The sequence below is a fragment of the Balaenoptera borealis genome, assembly GCF_965194805.1.
Source record: "Balaenoptera borealis genome assembly, chromosome: 7".
Lineage (NCBI taxonomy): Eukaryota > Metazoa > Chordata > Mammalia > Artiodactyla > Balaenopteridae > Balaenoptera > Balaenoptera borealis.
Genome location: NC_138864.1, coordinates 100,795,629 through 100,814,368, shown reverse-complemented (window position 1 = coordinate 100,814,368; position 18,740 = coordinate 100,795,629). Strand labels below are relative to the sequence as shown.

Below are 18,740 nucleotides of genomic sequence, written 5' to 3'. Positions count from 1 at the left end.
GTGAGTTTTTAAATTTCCTTTAAAAACTAAATTTAATCCACATAACATAAAATTTACCATTTTAAGTTTACAATTCAGTGACATTTAGTGCATTCAGAGTATTGCGCAGTCACCACTTCTGTTTAGTTCTACAACATTTTCATCACCCTAAAAGGGAACCTCATGGTCGTTAAGCAGTTACTCACCATTCCCCAACCTTTGGCAACCACTAGTCTGCTTTGTCTGTCTACAGATTTATCTATTCTGAATATTCCATGTAAATGGAGTCATAAAATAGGTGATCTTTTGTGTCTAGCTTCTTTCACTTAACATTATGTTTTAGAGGTTCATTCATGTTGTAGCCTGTATCAGTACTTCGTTCCTTTTTATGGCTGAATAAATATTCCATGTATAGACACATATTACATTTTGTTTAGTCATTCATCCATTGATGGATCCTGGTGGGTTTTTGTGTGCTAGGGAGAAAAAGTTATGTGGACGTCTGTAGCTATGAGTCTGCATTAATTTTCATCATAAGTTCTGCATGGCTTGTTTAGATAGTATCATGGTTATCAGGTATACTACTTGACTCTCCATACCATTCAGCATCTGCAGTTAGGTGATCATTAAATGTGTATTGAAGGACCTGTGGTCAACAAAAAAATGAATTTTTTAATTGGTTCAGAAAACCTTACACTAGAATCTTCTTACTACCAGTTCTTTGAAAATGGCTACCTTGCATCTCCAGGGCCCTTGGGCAGATGGAGCCGCTCTGCTCCTCCATGTCTTCACATAAAAAGTTTGACTGACAGAATTATGTCTGCCCTGGTGCAGTGAAATTCTGCAGACTACTTAAAGACCGTATAAAGGAAGTGAATGTATAGGGGAATTCTAAAACATTCAGAATAGGAACCTGTAACATCCCATCTGATGTAATGTAAAATAGTTACATGAGGAGATGAAGATAGTTTACTACTTATACTCTCCTGTAAATTTGTGCCTTTCTCTCATCTCTTTTTGTAGCGATTTGTGAACTAGACACTTCTTTATCCTGCTTATGTTCAACTTATAGTTAACATGTAGTTTTATCTTTGCTGTTGGACTCGATAATGTCTGTTTCTCCCTCCCTCCCTTTCTTTCTTTCCATCTACCCATTCATCCATCTTTCTTTCTCCTCTTGGATGGTATAGTGTAGGATTAAAGTAGGTTACATTACAGCTGTTTAATTAACAGTTGTGGAGCTCTGAAGGAGCAGACAGAACAAAATGTCATTTTGTCTTGTTTCCTGTTTTTGGTATGTTTGTACTCTCAGTTACAGAAATCTGATCCCCATTTCATTTCTTCAACTGGATTATGACTTTTTAAGCAAAATTCTGCTTTGGTAGAGAGGAAACTGCAAGAAAATATTGGGACAGTTTTAATTTTACACTCTGTTGTAACCATTGCAAACAGGAGTTCTCTTTGCTCTGTTCCTCAGCACATTATTTCCAGATTTATTCACTGCCCACCTCTCCCTCCTCACCCCCGCAGGAGACCTGGCCCAGAGTCAGGTTGATTTCCATTCATCGTTAAGGAAAGAATGAAGATTCTTGTCCTGTGAATTTTACCTTTGGGCTTTTTTGGCCTAGATCTGACTTACTCCCCACCACTACCCCAGACGTCTCTGTGTGGTTGGACTGGTGTACTGTTGGGCTGAAGTTCTCACGTCTAAGCTGGAATGAGGGTCACCGGGGGAGTTTAGTAACCGTACAGGAGTTTTAATCCTCACTCCACGGGATTCTGGGCTCAGGAGTTTGCCTCCTAAAAAGCCCACTAGTAATTGTGGTGCCCATGGTGTGTGTTATTTTATAGTTAGGGATTCAAAGAACCAGATACGATGTTTCACTGAATCTAAGATCTTTGTAAGGTACACCATTATTTTATTATTTTTAACCACAAAAATGTGGTTGTGAGCCTCATCCTGATTTAAAACTTGTTAAAATAAGGGAAGTAGTATGTATCTTGGAATCAAAATAGTGTTAGGTACCTGAGAAACTGCAAGCTCCTCTTGTTATGGTAAAGGGTTATTATGAAGCTATGGGATAAAAGAATTATAATGTAACAATTCTTTAGACCTTTTACTTTGTAAAATTTGTTTATAATAGAGTTTAATATGTGATGCCTGTACTTGACATATGTTTGTAACGAAGATTATACTGATGACTTTGTTTTAAAATGCAAGGTAGCTGGATCATAGGGTGTAATGCACTCCAGTTTGGCCCCGTGTTATTTTCATCCTACCCATTTCCAGTCTTTCACATGTTGGTGTTTCAGATCAGGTGAGAAGTCTTACTTTTAAGCTTCTGTGTACGTTAGCGATTTCCATTTTGTAATCACAGTCCTTTAAAATATTTACCTTAATGTCACGTTGACATTATTGTGGCTTGATCATTTGATTTCTTTTTTATCACTTTTTTTCTGTTAGAGAGTTCATAACCCTCATTAATGCCATGTAGCAGGTTATATGCATATACACCAGCCACCTACTGCCCTATAATGAGTAGTTTTAGGATGTTGTGGTGGTAATTGGCATCAGCACCAAGTCTGGGTCAGAGTAAACCTGAACTTTGCTTGCCAACTTAAATAGAAACACCGTGGTGACACATTGGGTCCTGAATGAGAGAATATCTAGATTAGGACACATCTTTCCTCATCAATGAGAATTCATTGAAGAGCAACCCCTCCTGCTATGGTGTTTCCTTAGTGACATCATTTTGGCATACGAAATATTTTTGTCAGGAGAAACCTGCTTAACTATGTTAGATTTGGGATGGGGAAAGCTGAATACGTGTCCATTTAGTTTCTAATTACTTGAAGTATTGGTATTTACAGAAAACATGGTTAAATGCCTGTTGATCAACTGAAATATTTCAGAAATCTAATACCAAATTTCTGAAGAGGAAAGACTGTAGGTCTCTAGCAAATTCACATCACAGTGGTGGAAGGAGTTGTCCTCTGGAATTCTCAGTGTAGGCTGAACACCGTTGCAGTAGTTCTGCTCTTAGAGGGTAGTGTGCATGGGGTCTGGCAGGCTTGATTACTTCTCCCTGCACTAGTCACTGGGGCCAAGTCAGGACAGGCAGGGCACTTGCATGATGAGCAGGGCTCTTTGCTAACTGGTTTTTAACTCGAGGGACAGGCTGGGATGACAGTTATGGTTTGTCGTGTCTCATTCTTAAGAGAATGGAGTTTTACCCAGCTGCTGCAGAACAGATGGAAGTTTTCTGAAGTGTTACTCTCTCCAGGCACTGCCAGGAGAAGCAGATAAAAACAAAGGATAGCAAATTATGCTGGGTAGACAGACTGTGGAGGAAAGCTAAGTGCACCCAGAACATTTTGCGGGGAAGGGTGGGGTGCCTTCTGGTTCAGTTGTGCTTTTCCACAGTATGCTTTTAATTCCGTTTCTGAGGCCCAGTTAGATATTAATCCTCTTTTTAATGTAATTTCAATGTGATGCTATTGTATTAAGAAAATAAGCCATATGATATTAGTTCAGAAAACTTATAAACCCAGGATTAGATCATTCGTATCCCTCTCTTCTTAAGGTTTTCAATAGAACATTAACGTTTTCTTCTAAAAGATTTATTTATTGGTTCTATAGAGCCATTGTTTAGAAGTTTTTGGTCTGTTGCTCTGCAGTCTCACCTTTTTGAAGGCCATTTTGCAGGAGATTGGATACATTTACATTTTCCTCAGTGATCTTTGGAAAAAGTGAATATATTCTTGGCATTATAGAATTATACAGATCTCCTCCTTTCTTTCCCAAATACTTTGTTTTTACCTCCTTTGCTTTTTTTTTTTTTTTTTTCTTCTAGTCAAAATCTAAGATTAGTTTAGTCATTTAAAAACCTGGGATACTTTTCTAGTTGTTATGTAGACATCGAAAAATTTCCCTTTCACCATATAGGGTCATACTTACACTTTTAAGTGTCTGACACATGTGTGTTAAAATGGTAGATTTTTAAAACATCCATTCTCTAGGATTCAACATCAGAGTCTCCTACTAGAACTAAAATACTGTTAAGGTAGTAATTGGATTATTTTTCTGTTGCTTAACAGAAAACACCAAATTCTGTTAAATTCACAATATTTATAACACGGTGATAGCAGCTCACATATCATACTGAGTGTTTGAATGTTAAGATTCTTTCAAATGAATGCAGTCTTCTCACCCTCTTCATTTCGTTATTTCAGAAATGTATCCCTCCTGGTGAAGATGTGTGCATAGTGGCATCTGGGAGAGATGGGTACTTGATAGCAGTCTGCACCTACTATAGTGACAGCTTTCTATTAAAGCAAAGGTTTCTTAAAACTAAATATTTGGAATTTAAAAAACTAATCAAACATCAGATGCACAGTTACCCGTCCCCCCTTCTCCCTTTTTAAGCCCATCACAAAAATAATCACTTTTAAACCCTTAAGAAAACAGTTAAGATCTCGTCACCATCATTTTACAGTTAATGAAATGGGATATAATAAGATTAATTTTCCCTGTTTTTTTTCATGTCTCCTGGGATCGTTTGGAAAACATTCCTAGATTTATTCCCATCTTTGCTGTAGGTGGACAGCTTCATCTGTAGGAAGGGAAGGACTTCTTTTCTTTTGAAGAGGATCCATTATGTTGCTTCTCACGGAGTATATGCTTCTTGCATGAAGAGCAGTTGATTATGAAAATGTATGGTGAACACGTATAGAACACAGAATTCAGCGTTGTCTGATTTGTCCTACTTCTGTACTAGTACTTCTAAGAGGACCCATAGAAGCCTTATGGGAATTGTATATCCCACAAATAGCCCAGCAAGAAATGTTGGAATATTAGAGCACGGTCAGGAAAGTTTTTTATTCCTCTATTTTAAAAGTTTTTAAAATTTAAATTCATTTTTTATTCCTTTACCTCAGGTTGGCAAATTGTGACCTATGGGTCCACATGGGTCACGAACCAAGACTGGCTTTTATATTTTTAAGTGGTTGGAAAGAAAAGATCAAAAGAAGAATAATATTTTGTAATGTGAAAATTTTATGAAATTCAAATTTCAGTGTGCATAAGTAAAGTTTTATTATAACACCACTGGGCCCATTTGTTTCCATATTGTGTATGGCTGCTTCTCAGTTACGACTGCAGAGCAGAGTAGTTTGAATAGAGACTATATGGTACACAAAGCTAAAGCATTTACTGTCTGGCCCTTTTACAGAAAGTTGCCAACACTTGCTCTAGTTTATTTACATAAATGCAGGTATTTTTTGCAAATAGTTTTCTTTAAATACCATACTTTTGTTTGTAAGCATAACATTAGAAGAACTTACCCTTGTGACTTTTAGCTGCAGTATTCTTTTGATTTCAGTATTACGTCATTTTCCTCTTTAACTGCTCTGGGACTGAAAATTTAGTCTCTTACATTTTGATCTTGAGGGGGTCTGGGTTCTCCAGAGAAATAGAACCAATAGGAGACCGTCTGTCTGTCTGTCTTTCTGTCTGTCTATCTATCTATCTGAGATAGATAACTTTCAGAAGGAATCAGCTCATGCAGTTGTGGAGGCTGAGAAGTCCCAGGGTCTGCAGTCGGCAGGCGGGAGTCCACAGGCCTGAGAGCTGGGAGAAGTCAGTGGTGTAAGTTTCAGTCCAAGTCCGAAGGCAGGTGAAGACCAATGGCCCAGCTTGAAGACAGTAGGCAGAAAGGGCAAATGCTGCCCTACTCAGCCTTTTTTGTTCTAGTCAGGTCTCCCAGCGGATTGGACAAGGCTCTCACTTGGGGAAGGCAAACTGCTTTACTCAGATGTTAATCTCATCCAATAAGACCCTCACAGACAAATCCAGAATGTTTAACAAAGTACAGTATCTGGGCACCCAGTGGCCCAGTGGAGTTGACACACATAAATTAGCCATTTTTTTTTTTTGCCTTAGTCCTCTTGAAAAGCCCTAGTTCATATGAATATTAGAATTGTCTGTTGATTGTCAGTTGATTCATTTAAAATTGCTGTCCAGGAGGAAAATTTTTCCTCTACTGTTCTAGGTTCCTCTGCCTGGTCTAAAAATTAAATTAACATGAAACAGATTAACAGAAAGTCAATAGTTCAATAACATGTATACATGGGGGAGACCCAGGAAAACTGAGTCCTTAAATACTATCTTCCGCTAAAGACAAAAGAGGAGGGATGTAGGGGGTAGTGGTTTGGGACTTCAAAGGGGAGGAAGGCAATTCACATGGAGACGGAAAAGCAGATGTTTGGTAAATGTTTGCTGGGTCTTGCAGTGGCAATGGGACACCTAGAGGAATTTTAACGAACAGATTTGCTAGGTTCCTCCCTATCTACACACATGTAGTTCATACTACAGTTATCTGTGGTGATAGTTCCCTTCCTCTTATAGACCCTCTATAAATTCTTTAGGCAGCTAAGGGGGAAGGTCAAAGAGTCTTTTGGGCCTTGACTGTTTCCAGCTCGAAATAATTAATACACCAGAGACATTTTGGGTTGCAAATTTTGTTTCCTTACATTGCCGTTTGGCCAGCACTGAATTAAAAGTGGATTGAATGGAGTGATTGTTTTCTTATATTTTTGGAGTATAATTGGTAGTATTTTCTTCTGGCTTAATTAAGTGATCGTTGTTTGTTAATATTAAATGTATCAGTGAGTGTGTCTGTATACTTCATTTTCCTTTGTCCTGTCTGTCTTGGATGAGTGTTTTGTTTTTTTGTTTTTTTTTTAAATATCTGCGTCCTTTAATGGCAGTAATACAATTATTGGATTAAGAGACCACAGGAGGAAGGGCAGGGAAGACAGATATGGAGTACTTTGAAAAAGGGGGCGGAGTAGAGTCATGCAACGATCATTGTAAAAATATAGTACGTTATATACATATTTGCACCATCAACTTTCAACTCTGAAATAGTATTTACGCTTTTGTTACAATTCTGGTTAGAGAACAGTTTTTCTTTCAAAGCTCGGCCTGATGGCAAATGGAAATTTCGGGTGAATTCATAGTCCCATGAGGTTCTTAGGCTGCCTATTCCAAGAGGAGGGTTCCAGCTTCTATTTCATCCACAGATTTCAGTATTAAAAAAGTATTTAAATTTGCTTTTACAAAAGAAAATTCTCAAAGGAGGGAAAAAAAAAAACCCAACCATGGCCACGCTGTGTATTCTTTCTTATTTTACAAACACTAAGGGCTGCAGCCCTCCGCTTCAAGGCCAACACTGGTGGCTGAAGAAAAATCTCACTAATGATTGTTTAAAACGAAACAAAACAAAGCAAAAAGACACAAAGACAAACCAAACCGACCTAATCATGGCGCACTGACCCTGTGGGGCTGCCTCTCCCGCCCTTGCTTCTGACGCCAAACTCAACGACTATTTCTTTTCTGGGGGAGGGCGTTTGGTATAGAACCCTCATTAACCTCCTACCCCAAGGAGGTGGGAGGGGGAACCCTTTGGCTGGGACACCATGTTTCCTCATTATTAGCAAGAAAGAGTCAGGGCCCTTAAGCGGGGTGGTTGAGATGGTGGGATGAGGAGGAAAAAGGCAGGAGACAGCAGGCAAGTACCGACACACAGGCGGGAAGGAGCCCTGGCCGCACAGGCCTCGCCCAGTTCCCCTCAGGCCACGTCCACGGGGTGGGCCTCCTCTGGGGCTCTGTGGACGGGATGGGGCCTCAGCCAGGGCCCTGGGGGAGGTGGGGGAGCCCGGGCAGGCATCTCTGCGCCCTTCCTGGCTCAGCCAGATGGGGAGAGCAGGATACAGGCTTTGGGTTCCATGCCCCCCTACCCACAGTGGGGACTGAACAAGTGTTCTAATACACATGCTTAGTCATTTTGACAACCCATCAGAGCCCTAGAGTGGCTAGTTGGCAGCAGGGATTAGCAATTCCCAGAGCCATTTGCAAAAGCCAAATTGATTGACATGGAATTTTGTCAGGAAGCTTCTTAGAGCATGGCAGGGAGCTGCTGGGAACTGGAAGGGAAGTGGAATTGTTCATAGTATCAGCTTCTTACTTTCCCTTCATATGACCTTGGACAAATCCCTTGACCTCATCTATAATGCCGTAGGGCTGTTGGGAAGATTACATAAAATAAGAATGTGTGTGACTTACTCTGCTGTTTGCATTATTTCCTAGTTTTTGTTAAATGGCAGGACCTTCCCCTCCTGGTGAATAATTGTTTTTATGGCTTATTTTGTTGATACAGAATGGGCCCTTCTAATTTACCTGGTGTAGCTCGAGTCCACTTCTCAAGGAAAGAATGAAAGTATCACTTGACCTGTGTTTTTATCTATTGTCCTGAAGTTGATTGATTGTAGGGCAGTGCCTGTTTATTCAGGCCTGAATTTAACAAAACTTCATGAATTAGACCAACGTAGACAGTTGGGCTAAAGGAAATGTTTAAATTATAAGAAATGCGAAGAAATCCAGTATGTCGATCCAAGATCCTAATTCAGGGTCTCTCTTTCAATCCAGGTTACTTACTTAATTAGCGTTTATCCAGAATGGTGTTTCCTTGCTCAGGGCAGCATGATGGCCCTGCTTGCAGTGGGCTCTGATGATTGTGCACTTTACATGTTACAACCTGATCTGGCTCAGTCATTGATCTATAAAACACTGAAACTTACTGTTTTGACCTAGACTACACTTTTGGGGGGAAAATGTATTTCACAAATGTGCTGTTAGGGTTTTTGTTTATTTGTTTGTTTTTTAATCTGTCTTAAAAATACTCTCCTCCTACCACCCATATTCTTATTTTGGAAATGGCTCTAATTTCTGTATCTCTACTTTTTAATGAACATGTAAGAACAGTTATAAAATTTTCACCTGTTGCCTCTGAATGAAAGGGCTCTGAATTTCTAGCAGAGACCTTTTTCCTCCTCTTATTGTTGTGTTCATTTTCTCTGGACCTTTTCTACCTCCCCTTGATTGTTGGAGGTTCAGTTTGAGGTATATACCAGGCTCCATTAAGGTATTACTTCCCCCCGTCCCCCAAGATGATTCTATGTAAAGATTTTCTTTGTTTTTAATGTCCTCCTAAGAAGACAAGTTAGGAATGATTTGGAATTAGCATATTGTAAACAGATGCTCCTTGATTTGCTCTCAAATGTATTCAATACTCTTATGCCGATTTACACTCTTGAATCATTAATTTGCTTCTTAAGCAAACTAATTAAAAATGTGTCGTGGCTGAGATTTGATGAGATTTTAATTTAGAGATTTTATTAAATGTTATTCTCTGAGAAATTTAATGGAAAACATGGATTTGGCTAGACCACTGTAGTTGCTTATATTGTGGTCTTACTAGTGTTAAGTTTAGAAGCAGGCTGGTTAGGCAGTCCGAACAAGGGGTAGGTACGTGAGGCAGTGATTGGGATTGTACAGGTGTGACCTCCTTGGCAGGTAATGGAAACAGTGAAGTAGAACATCAGGTGTCTTCTCAACTGCTTATCACTCTTCAAAAAAAATTATCGCAGGCCACATTCACATAAGAGTGATGTTATTTTGGAGTGTTAGCTGGGAGGAAAGGCGTATATGTGTGTTTTGAACATAATATTCAATCTTGCTGGAAGTCAAAAGAGGATTTATAACTCGTTAGGGTTTTCATTTGAGAAGCCAAGATTTTTTTTTTTTTTTCTGCTTTTATGTGGTAACTTGTGGATACTTCAGTATCTCTTGTTTCCTTTTAGCGTTTTCCTGGCCTGTGGCTAAGTAACAGTGACTTTTCCTATTATGTGGAAGGTGTTCAGATAACTAACAAAGGAAATCAATAATGCTCAGTTCAGGACTAGTATAAATATAAATGTTGATATTTTCTTCAGGGTAGATTGAGCAGAAGGAAGGGAGTTCCCATAAGAACATTGGTCCTTTTAGGTGCTCACCACCTCCACCCCCGATAGTTCCTTATTGGTGAATAAGAAAACTGCATGTCTCACTGCCTTTCAGTGTCCTTCAGGAGTCTGCCATTGCTTTTATTTGAATCATTCTGTGCATTACTAGATCAGACATCAACATTGAAACATCAGTACTAAAATACAGTCTAAAATAAAGAAATACATATTTTTGATTGATGCAATTCATTAATCGAAATTTTCTTTTGAATACCTTTCCTGTACAGTAGATTGAGTAGATTGTGGAAGCTGTCCAGCTGAACTCGAGCACAAATTTCCTATCAAACTCGTATACTTGCTTTCCCATTTTCTTTTTAAAATTTCACCTATCTAGAGTTATTTCTTAGGGGGGAACACACAAACATGTATGCAGATCTTTTTTTCCAGTATCTATTTCTTGTTATTATTAGAATAATATCAGATTACAGTTTCTTCATTTGATGTATAACATACACTGTCAATAATGATAATTGCTGGAATATTTAAAATTGCAATTCTATAGGTCTGAATATGTTCTTTCACAAACTTAAATTGAAAACATGAAGAGGAAGAGGACCCCTGGTATTAAGATAAGGTGCCTTTCCTATAAGTGCTTATCATAGTGACACCTGAATTGTGTCATACTAAAAATGAAATGGCATCATATACTGGAGTGAGCCCTAGAGCAGGAGCCAGCAGACCTAAATCCTCACCCCATTTCTGCAAGTAATTTGTTCCCTGACTAGATAAGCAGCTTAACCTCTTTGGACCTCAACTGAAAACTGGTGGTTTGGAACTAAATATCAGAAGTTTGTTACAGATGCATAATCACTGAGAACAGTAGGGCATCATTCTGTCCGTGCGTGATGACAAGTTTTCCCCCCATCCTTCAGTTAGGGAGCAGGGGACAGGGCAGTTTTAGACACACCCTCCTCTCCGGAGCTTTTGTGGCCCAGCGGAAGGAGACAGGCCCAGTGCTAAGAGCTTTTTCATTAAATGTTAATATTGGTAGAATACTTAGAAATGTCATGACATTTACTTAATTAGTTTAATATATACACTCCAAATCAAACTCAATCTAGGGAGGAATGCTCATTCTAGACCTAATGATGTTTGCCTTTTCTTTTGATTTTAGGAGCTTATTTAATGAAAAGTGCCATAGACTGAAAAACCAAACATGAGGGTAGCAGGTAAGATACTTAATTCAGTAGAAATAATTTTGCTTTTTGTATAACCTCTTTGTTTAGTAATGACTGAATGAGAGGGTAAAATAATCATTTTCTATGTTGAGTGTGACTGAATATAACAAACTAAATCATTATTTAGCCTTTTTACTTTTTTAGGTAGTTGGCAAATCATAAATTGGACGTTTAGTGGGATCTACATAAGTTTTTTGGGGACACTCCTGTTGAAATTATTTATGCTAAATATTTTAAGTTATGGTTTTTAATGTTTACATCCTTATACATTAAGCTTATTTGCCTAACAATATATAAATATAAATATATATATGTATAATGTTCATATAAAGAACGATTTTGACAACTTAGGGAGGCTGATTTTTGCTTTTGCTAAGTTCTAGCTTGTTGAGAAAAATGAATTGTGAAGTTTAAAAGCTTAAATCTTTCCTATGTGTGTACATAAATTAAAACTAGTGTATGTGAAGAATTCAGTAAAATGTGTTTTGCGTAAATGACTGTTGTATTTGCTAGGTCGGGTTTAGCCTGCATAAGTGAGGTTATGTGTAAGGACATCTGTTTCTTAGGCAGCATACTGAGGAAATTAAAAAATACCATTTGGTGTTCATAGTATTAAGGTAGTTACCTTTATCAAAAGACAGATCCATAAATAACAGGAGAGGCTGAGACCTCTTCCTACCTATAGTGAAAACAAGTGTGATCCCTCCACCCTGCCCCTCTAGCACAGCCACTGCGTAGAAGAAATGCATACTTTACATAGAAATTTCTACTAAGTAGTGTGTGTCCATCATAGGAGACAGCTTGTCATTTCTCAGAATCAAGATAGTCATTCTTTTAATTATCATCTCACCAGTAAAAAAATATTCTTATGGGAGCGTCTCTAAAAGTATGATTCTAAAAGTACGCTACTTAATTAAGCATGGTGATTTGAAATAAAGCAAGTTTCTCTTTCTCATGTAATTCTACGTTCATTCTAGTTGAAATTAACTTTGTCATCTAATCCATTTCTCTGATTTTGACGATTAATACCAAGGTTAATTGATGAGTAATTATTCACTGAGTGCTGATGTTATATTTGACACTGTTCCTAGTATAGGTCTCAAGGGGACTGCCTTTAATGAAGGAATAAGGAAGATTAGCTATTAGTTTATTGCTTGTAGACTAATTAGTCTCTTCTAATTAAAAAAAAAAAATCCTGGTTGCTTTGAAATATCCTTATAGCCATTATTCTTAACAGTGAGGCATTAATATCTCAAGTTTATGCTTTTTAGTTTGTGAAAAATAGGGACACACTCAGATTAGTACAGTCCATGGCTGGAAGTAGGAGGGAATCTCATGGATGGAATGGGAACTGTGGTGTGCTGTGGGTAGGCCCCTCCCAGTCCGGAAGTGGATGGTGGCAGCTCTGGAGGAGCCCCTCTGCAACAGGAGGTCCAGAACTCTACCGTTATGGAGGCTCTGCTGGTCTTTGCCCGCCTGCCCCTCTCAGGGACCTTCTGCTTGTTCTATCACCAGTTAGTTTCTCCACCTCTAAATTCTCTATTTCTTAGAGCTTTTGTTTCCTCCTACTTCCTTTGATGGTTTCTTATAATTGAATAGGTCTTGGTTTAAAACTAAATTCTGCTGCTAACTAGTTATGCGACCTTAGGCAAGTGATCTAAATTTTTGACCTTGTTTTCCTTATTTGTAAAATGAAAATAGTATCTTGAAAGGCTGTGCAAATGAGGTGGTGCTAATAAGGCACTTAGATCTGTAGTAGGCACTCATTAAATGGTGTGTGTATATTTTATATATATGTATGTTTATGTAAATATGATGTATATAGTTTAGTGTAGGCTTAGGTTTAGCTTGGTATTGAATTTAGTCCAGAACTTTCGTATATTATAAACTTGGTATCTTAATCATTGTAATATTTCAGTCTTGAACAACGAAGGTTTGGTATATCTGCTTTAAGGGACAGGGAAAGATTATTTGCACACGCCCATGATTGCTAGAAAATGAGATGTTAAAGACTGTCATGTGACATATAGTCTTCCAGCCCTTGGTCTTAAATGATCCAGAAGGAATATGCCACCTGTTAACCCTTCATCTATTTGGCAAACACTTGTTGAGAGTATTACTATGTATCAATACAAGGCACTCTACTAGATCCTGTGGGGGAAGAGTTCAAAGACTAATGGAATTTTACTCTCTTATGTGCTAACAATGTAGATGACTTGTAGTCACTCTTCTTTTCTTTTTTCTTTTTATTCAAACAGAAAGTCACAGAAATTATAATCATCCTCATCAGTTCACTCAGTCCCATGTAATTAATTTTTTTTTTCATCTTGATCTTTTGTTAGCACTTTTATGAATGCTTATTCATTCAGTTCAGCAGTATGGTCAGTTACCAGAAACCTGTACTTGTCAGAGTCTTTTCCATGAAAACAGGAAGCAGTTTTGGAAGGGGGAGAAGGAACAAAACAGGAGGCGGGGTGGGAATTGATTGGTTTAGTAGTTAGGCTTCCTCCTTGCCGTCTCATGTCTATTATTTATACAGCGTTTCTAAGTAAAAATGAGTAGCTCTGAGAACCTCCTGCTTCTCGGTGTCGCCGGCCCTTCTGAGCATCACCCGTTCATTCGTTTCCCTTCCCCGTAAGGATGCAGTCCCAGTCTCTAGGTTTATGAAGTTAGGATGAACACAGTTCTGTTTTACTCTTCCTTATCCGGTAAGTTGAGTTTTGGTAGTTTCCCTGAAGAATGTGGTAATCTGATGGTAGCAGAGAACCGTGCAAAGCACTGGGCTCTGTCAGGATCCCTGGGTTCCTGCCCTTGTGCTGCCGCTAAGATATCTGTAATCTTGCGCAGTTGCCTCACTTGTGGGCTTTTGTTTCCTTAAGGATAGTGAAATGACTGCTGATCTTTTAGATCAGTATAAATTAAACTTTCGGTAAGAGAGGGGAATGGAGATTATATAGGCAAATATCAATATTGTTTCTGAATAGCCTAGTGAGATGGCTCTGAAATTCTAAGAGTAAGAAGATGATGTTTCTTTCCTGTCATTTTTCATGTCCTTTCGTATCTTGTACTTTTTCTTTCCTAGGTTTGCTTAGCTGTGGAGAAGAAAGACAAGTGATGATTCGTATTAAGCAGTTAATTAGTCAGTAGCAGTGCTAATTATTTGTAAGGCACTCAGAAATAGTTAAACATATAAAGGTATGGAAGACTCAGAGTCTGTTCACAGAGCTTACCATGTAACCGTGTTAAATGTGATAGGTGCCGAATTAAGTCCTCCAGGAGTGGGGAAGGCGTGTCTTAAACTTTGGTATCAAGTATGAGGGGAGATATTTCGTTGTTCACCATACCAGGAGCACTTGTGTGCTTCAAGAGGTATGTGGGTTGGTGAGGACAGTAAACCTGTTACATTTCACTTGAGAACTCCTTGCTGAGTGGACATCCTGGTCTGTTGCCTTAGTATCTCTGGAAGGTTCAGTGTTTTTGTATCCTCTCTGTCTTGTATTGCCCTTTATCATTGAAAAGGATTGAGAATGTGTCATCCCACATACTTGGTGGTGGTGTTCCATTAGCCTTGATACTTTTGTGTAGTCAGCCAGAAGTTGATAGCAGGTCATTTTTTTTCCATGAGAAAACTAAGCAGATGACTCAGGCAGTCCTGTGTCTAGGTTGCTAGACAATCTCATAATTGTTTGATCAGAAAAATCAATCAAAATAGATTGTTGGTACAGTTTTTGTTGTAACTCAAGTAAAATTAAGATCCAGTAGATAAGAAGTAGATATTTGTTAGTCTTAAGAATTTTTTAAATACACTTACGTTTTTCATGGAAATGCATAACTAAAAATTCTGTGGGCCCGTAAGCTCATGTTGAATTATTTCTGCCCTTTATCTAGGTGCTGCAAAGTTGGTGGTAGCTGTGGCAGTATTTTTACTGACATTCTATGTTATTTCTCAAGTATTTGAAATAAAAATGGATGCAAGTTTAGGAAATCTATTTGGTAAGTTTTATTTCTTTTTGCCTTTCTTAAATTTTATTTGTGATGAGATTGTCTTTAAATTTTTACCAGTTATCAACACTGAGTTACTCTGCTGTTTAGGCTGTCTAGAAAAGAAAATGAAATTATATTGGTAAGTGTGATTCATTGGAATATTCTAAAATATACAATAGAAAATCTTACAATTAATTCAATATAAAGCATGAATCTTCTATTCAACATTTTGAATATATTTAATGGGGCCTGTTTTATGCATGCCTAGGGACATTATTCATGGCATTCTAAATGCACATGCTAGAAGATATCACACCCTATTTGAATTGGCTGCTTAAAAACTTGGAACCAAATCTAACCCTCAGTTAGCAAGTGATTAGGAGTCATGATAATGCATTTTAAATACCAGCCATAGAAATCCATCTTGCTTTCCTACCCTTATTTTCCTTCTGCACCATTTTTCCTTTTAGCAATTTATTTGGTGCTATGTTGTAAATGTACCACTACAAGCTGCCTTAATTCAGTTTTAAACAAAATCTTTAAGCTGATAAAATAAGTTAACATTTGAAATGTTTGAATAAGCTTTGGCTGAGCACTGTGTAAAGTATTAAAAAATAACTCATGAAAGGTCAGACTCTGAAACCTAGAAACAGTATTTTGACCTAGTAGGCAGAAATCGAATGAAACAACCTTGAGATCTCTGGAATAGTTGGTGAGTTTTGCTTTCCGTAAATTAATATAAGACCTAATACATTCCCTCTCACATCTAGTTTCAAGACTCCCTTAAACCAGTGTTTCTCAAACTTCGATGTCAAAGGAATCTCTAGAGAATCTTGATAAATGCAGATTCTGATTCAGTGTCTGGGATGGGGCCTGAGAGTCTGCATTTCTAACAAGATCCCAGGTGATGCTGATTTCCCATCCATGGACCATATACTGGGTATCAGCCTTTAGACAGTTCTGGCACGTAGTCCTCAATTTCTGTATATTTTCATTTCTGTACATTTTCAGGTGACTTTTCTTACAATGACTACTTAAAAGTACTTCCTTGTGTTGCACTGAATTCTGCCTTTTATTCTCCCAAGTAATTTCAATCCACTGATCTTGCTTCTACCTGCTGGAGCTCTCTTCCACATTAATGATCTCTTAAATAGTTAAGTTGTGGTTATTCTCCTCCATGCCATGTTTTTATAAGTTTTCATCTTATGAAGTTATAAAATCCTCCCTTTGAACCATTCTTCTTAATGCACTGGTTATTTTCCTCCTGTCAATTTTTTGGCACCCATCTTAAAATGAAGTATCCAGGATCGAGCATAGAATAGTTGTTGCAAAGTGTAGTGAGAATTGTCTTGACTTCTCCTGGGCTGTGTGCTTCTGTTAACTGCAAAGGGCCAGCCTGGGGTCCTTTGAGAGCACAGCTGGTTTCGGTTGAAGGATGGGGCACAAAAACATGGAAGGCATTGAGAACTTGTTCAGTGTTGCTGTGGAAACAATGTGCTGTAGCTAATTCTTCTAAGTAAGGTTGATGGTAAGGGAAGACAACTATGGGGATGGTAGCTTGAGGCAGAAGTAAGTTGAACATTTTTTTCTTTTTTGAAGTAATAGAGAGGTTTTCACTTCTCTGTAGGCCTCGGGCAAGGAGTCAGTGAATTACAAATCAATGGGAAGAGATTAAACAGAGAAAAAAGGATGATCCTGGAGAGAAGGGGGCCACGGGACCATTGGTACAAATGAAAAATTACTTTGGGAAAAGGCCCACTGTTTTCAGAGAGAAGAGGCTGGGTGTGGGCACAGTGTTTCCCTGGTTTGGATCTTCATCTCTAGTCTGGATGTTTTATTTGGACATTACAGGGATGGTCTTGGGTCTATTTCTTGTCTTTGATATCTGCCTATGTCACCACTGCCAGAGCAATTCTCTTAAAACTCTTGAATCTTTAGTATTTCAGTGGAGAGTAAAATCTGAACTCCCTGCTAGGATGGCACTCAGTCCCCAGCCTGCCTCTGCCTTCCCCACCTGTACGCCCCCTCCCTTCCTGCCCTCCCTCCCCCCGCTGGCTGTGCCCACGTGCACGTGATCTACAGACACAAACCCTGTCCTGTCCTTTCCTACCTCAGCCTTTGTTCATGCTTCCTCACCCCACACATCTTTCTCATCTCCCCTTCATCTGTTAATCCTTCTCATTTTTCAAAACTGCATAAACGCCCCTTCTTGGGAGAAATTGTATTTTAGTCTCCATCTTTTCCCTGTTAGAATGTTTCTCCTTTTTCTGAACTGTCCTTTATAATGCATAGTACTTATATCTCAATTTGGCCTGATTTTATTCTGCCTTACATTATAGAATTTCTTTTATTCCTTTTCATGTATTCAGCCTCCCTTACTGGAGAACGAATGTTGAGAGCAATGATATCTTAGTGACTCACCTAGCATCTAGCGCTGGGTCCTGTACATAATAAATGCTGATTGAATGGAAAATGAATATAGGTAATGGAGGATTAGGATTTTTACATGGGGAGGAAGAGTATTTTCAAAGTGGGATTCATTTAAAGCTGTATTAGTTGACAAGCCACTGGTCGTCAGCTATGAACAAGCACTGAGCTACTTTAGGATAGTCGTCTTTCTTAATTTTCATTTTGATTTTTCCTAATGTTACGAACGTGCAAGTTTTTATTGTGTATGTTTTAGCTATTTAATTTAGGCATTCTTAGGGCAGATGGTTTATTTTGTTGTCATAACTGAAGTTATGACAACTGAAGTTATGTTCTGTATCCACAAAACCTATTGGATTCCAGTCTGTTGAATTGGTGAAAATTTAATTTGTGAGGTTATTTTTTAAATCTTATTTCAGAATAATTCAGCAAAGATTGAGATACGGTTGTGTTTGCCATTTGTTTAGCATCTAACTTAGGTTTAACTCGACATTAAGATTGTTTCTATAATCAGTATCTTAGAGGGGCCCATGAGATTAACTATAGTTCTTTTGGTGGTGAACTTTTCCCATTTTTCAACTTGTTGATATAATAACTTACTTGATAGTTTATGTAAATTTACATTCAGGTTGATTATATAGTACTGTTTTAGAAAAATAAAACATTTCTAGAAAGGAAGAATGAAAAAATTTTGCCTGCAATTAGTAGTTGAAATAACCAAAATGTATCCTGGTTTTTTTAAACAATTTTTAACAAAACATTTTATTTTAAGATAATTGTGGATTCACATGCATTTGTAAGAAATAATATGGAGAGATCCTACATACCCTTTACTCAGTTTCTCATTGGTAACGTCTTATTAAGCTACATACAGTGTCACACTAGGACATTAACATGGGTACAGTCTACCAGTCTTAGTTATGATTGTGGTTTAACATAGTGTTAGTTTTCAATATGGATACTTAACAGCTAGTAAATATACTGAAAACAGTCCAAAATATTTTTGCAGTAAGTACTTAATATTCTCTTTAGTTGATTTATTTTTACCTTTCAGATTTAAACCACTGAAATAGTATATACATATAAATTATTTGAGACATTATTAAAAACTAAAGTACAGAGTAGTTCTATTGGATTTCTTTCGCCTGACTTGTTGAAAGACATTCACTGATAAAACCAAATGTTTATTATCGTTTCTTGAAGTGAAAAGCTGAATATATTGAAAGACATTAAGAATTAAAGCTATCAAGGTAGTTTGAGAAATGAAAG

The 18,740-nt window shown here is 37.9% G+C and overlaps 1 protein-coding gene across 2 annotated transcripts in view; it reads left to right on the top strand.

Moving 5' to 3' along the window:
* FAM3C (FAM3 metabolism regulating signaling molecule C) overlaps window positions 1-18,740 on the top strand; it is a 46,701-nt gene that overhangs the window by 2,418 nt on the left and 25,543 nt on the right. For both annotated transcript variants that reach the window (XM_082400147.1, XM_082400146.1), the window contains exons 2-3: window positions 10,997-11,051; window positions 14,949-15,053. In XM_082400147.1, coding sequence (XP_082256273.1) covers window positions 11,039-11,051; window positions 14,949-15,053 — 118 coding nt within the window. In that variant the 5' untranslated portion in view covers window positions 10,997-11,038. The remainder of the gene's footprint in view (window positions 1-10,996; window positions 11,052-14,948; window positions 15,054-18,740) is intronic.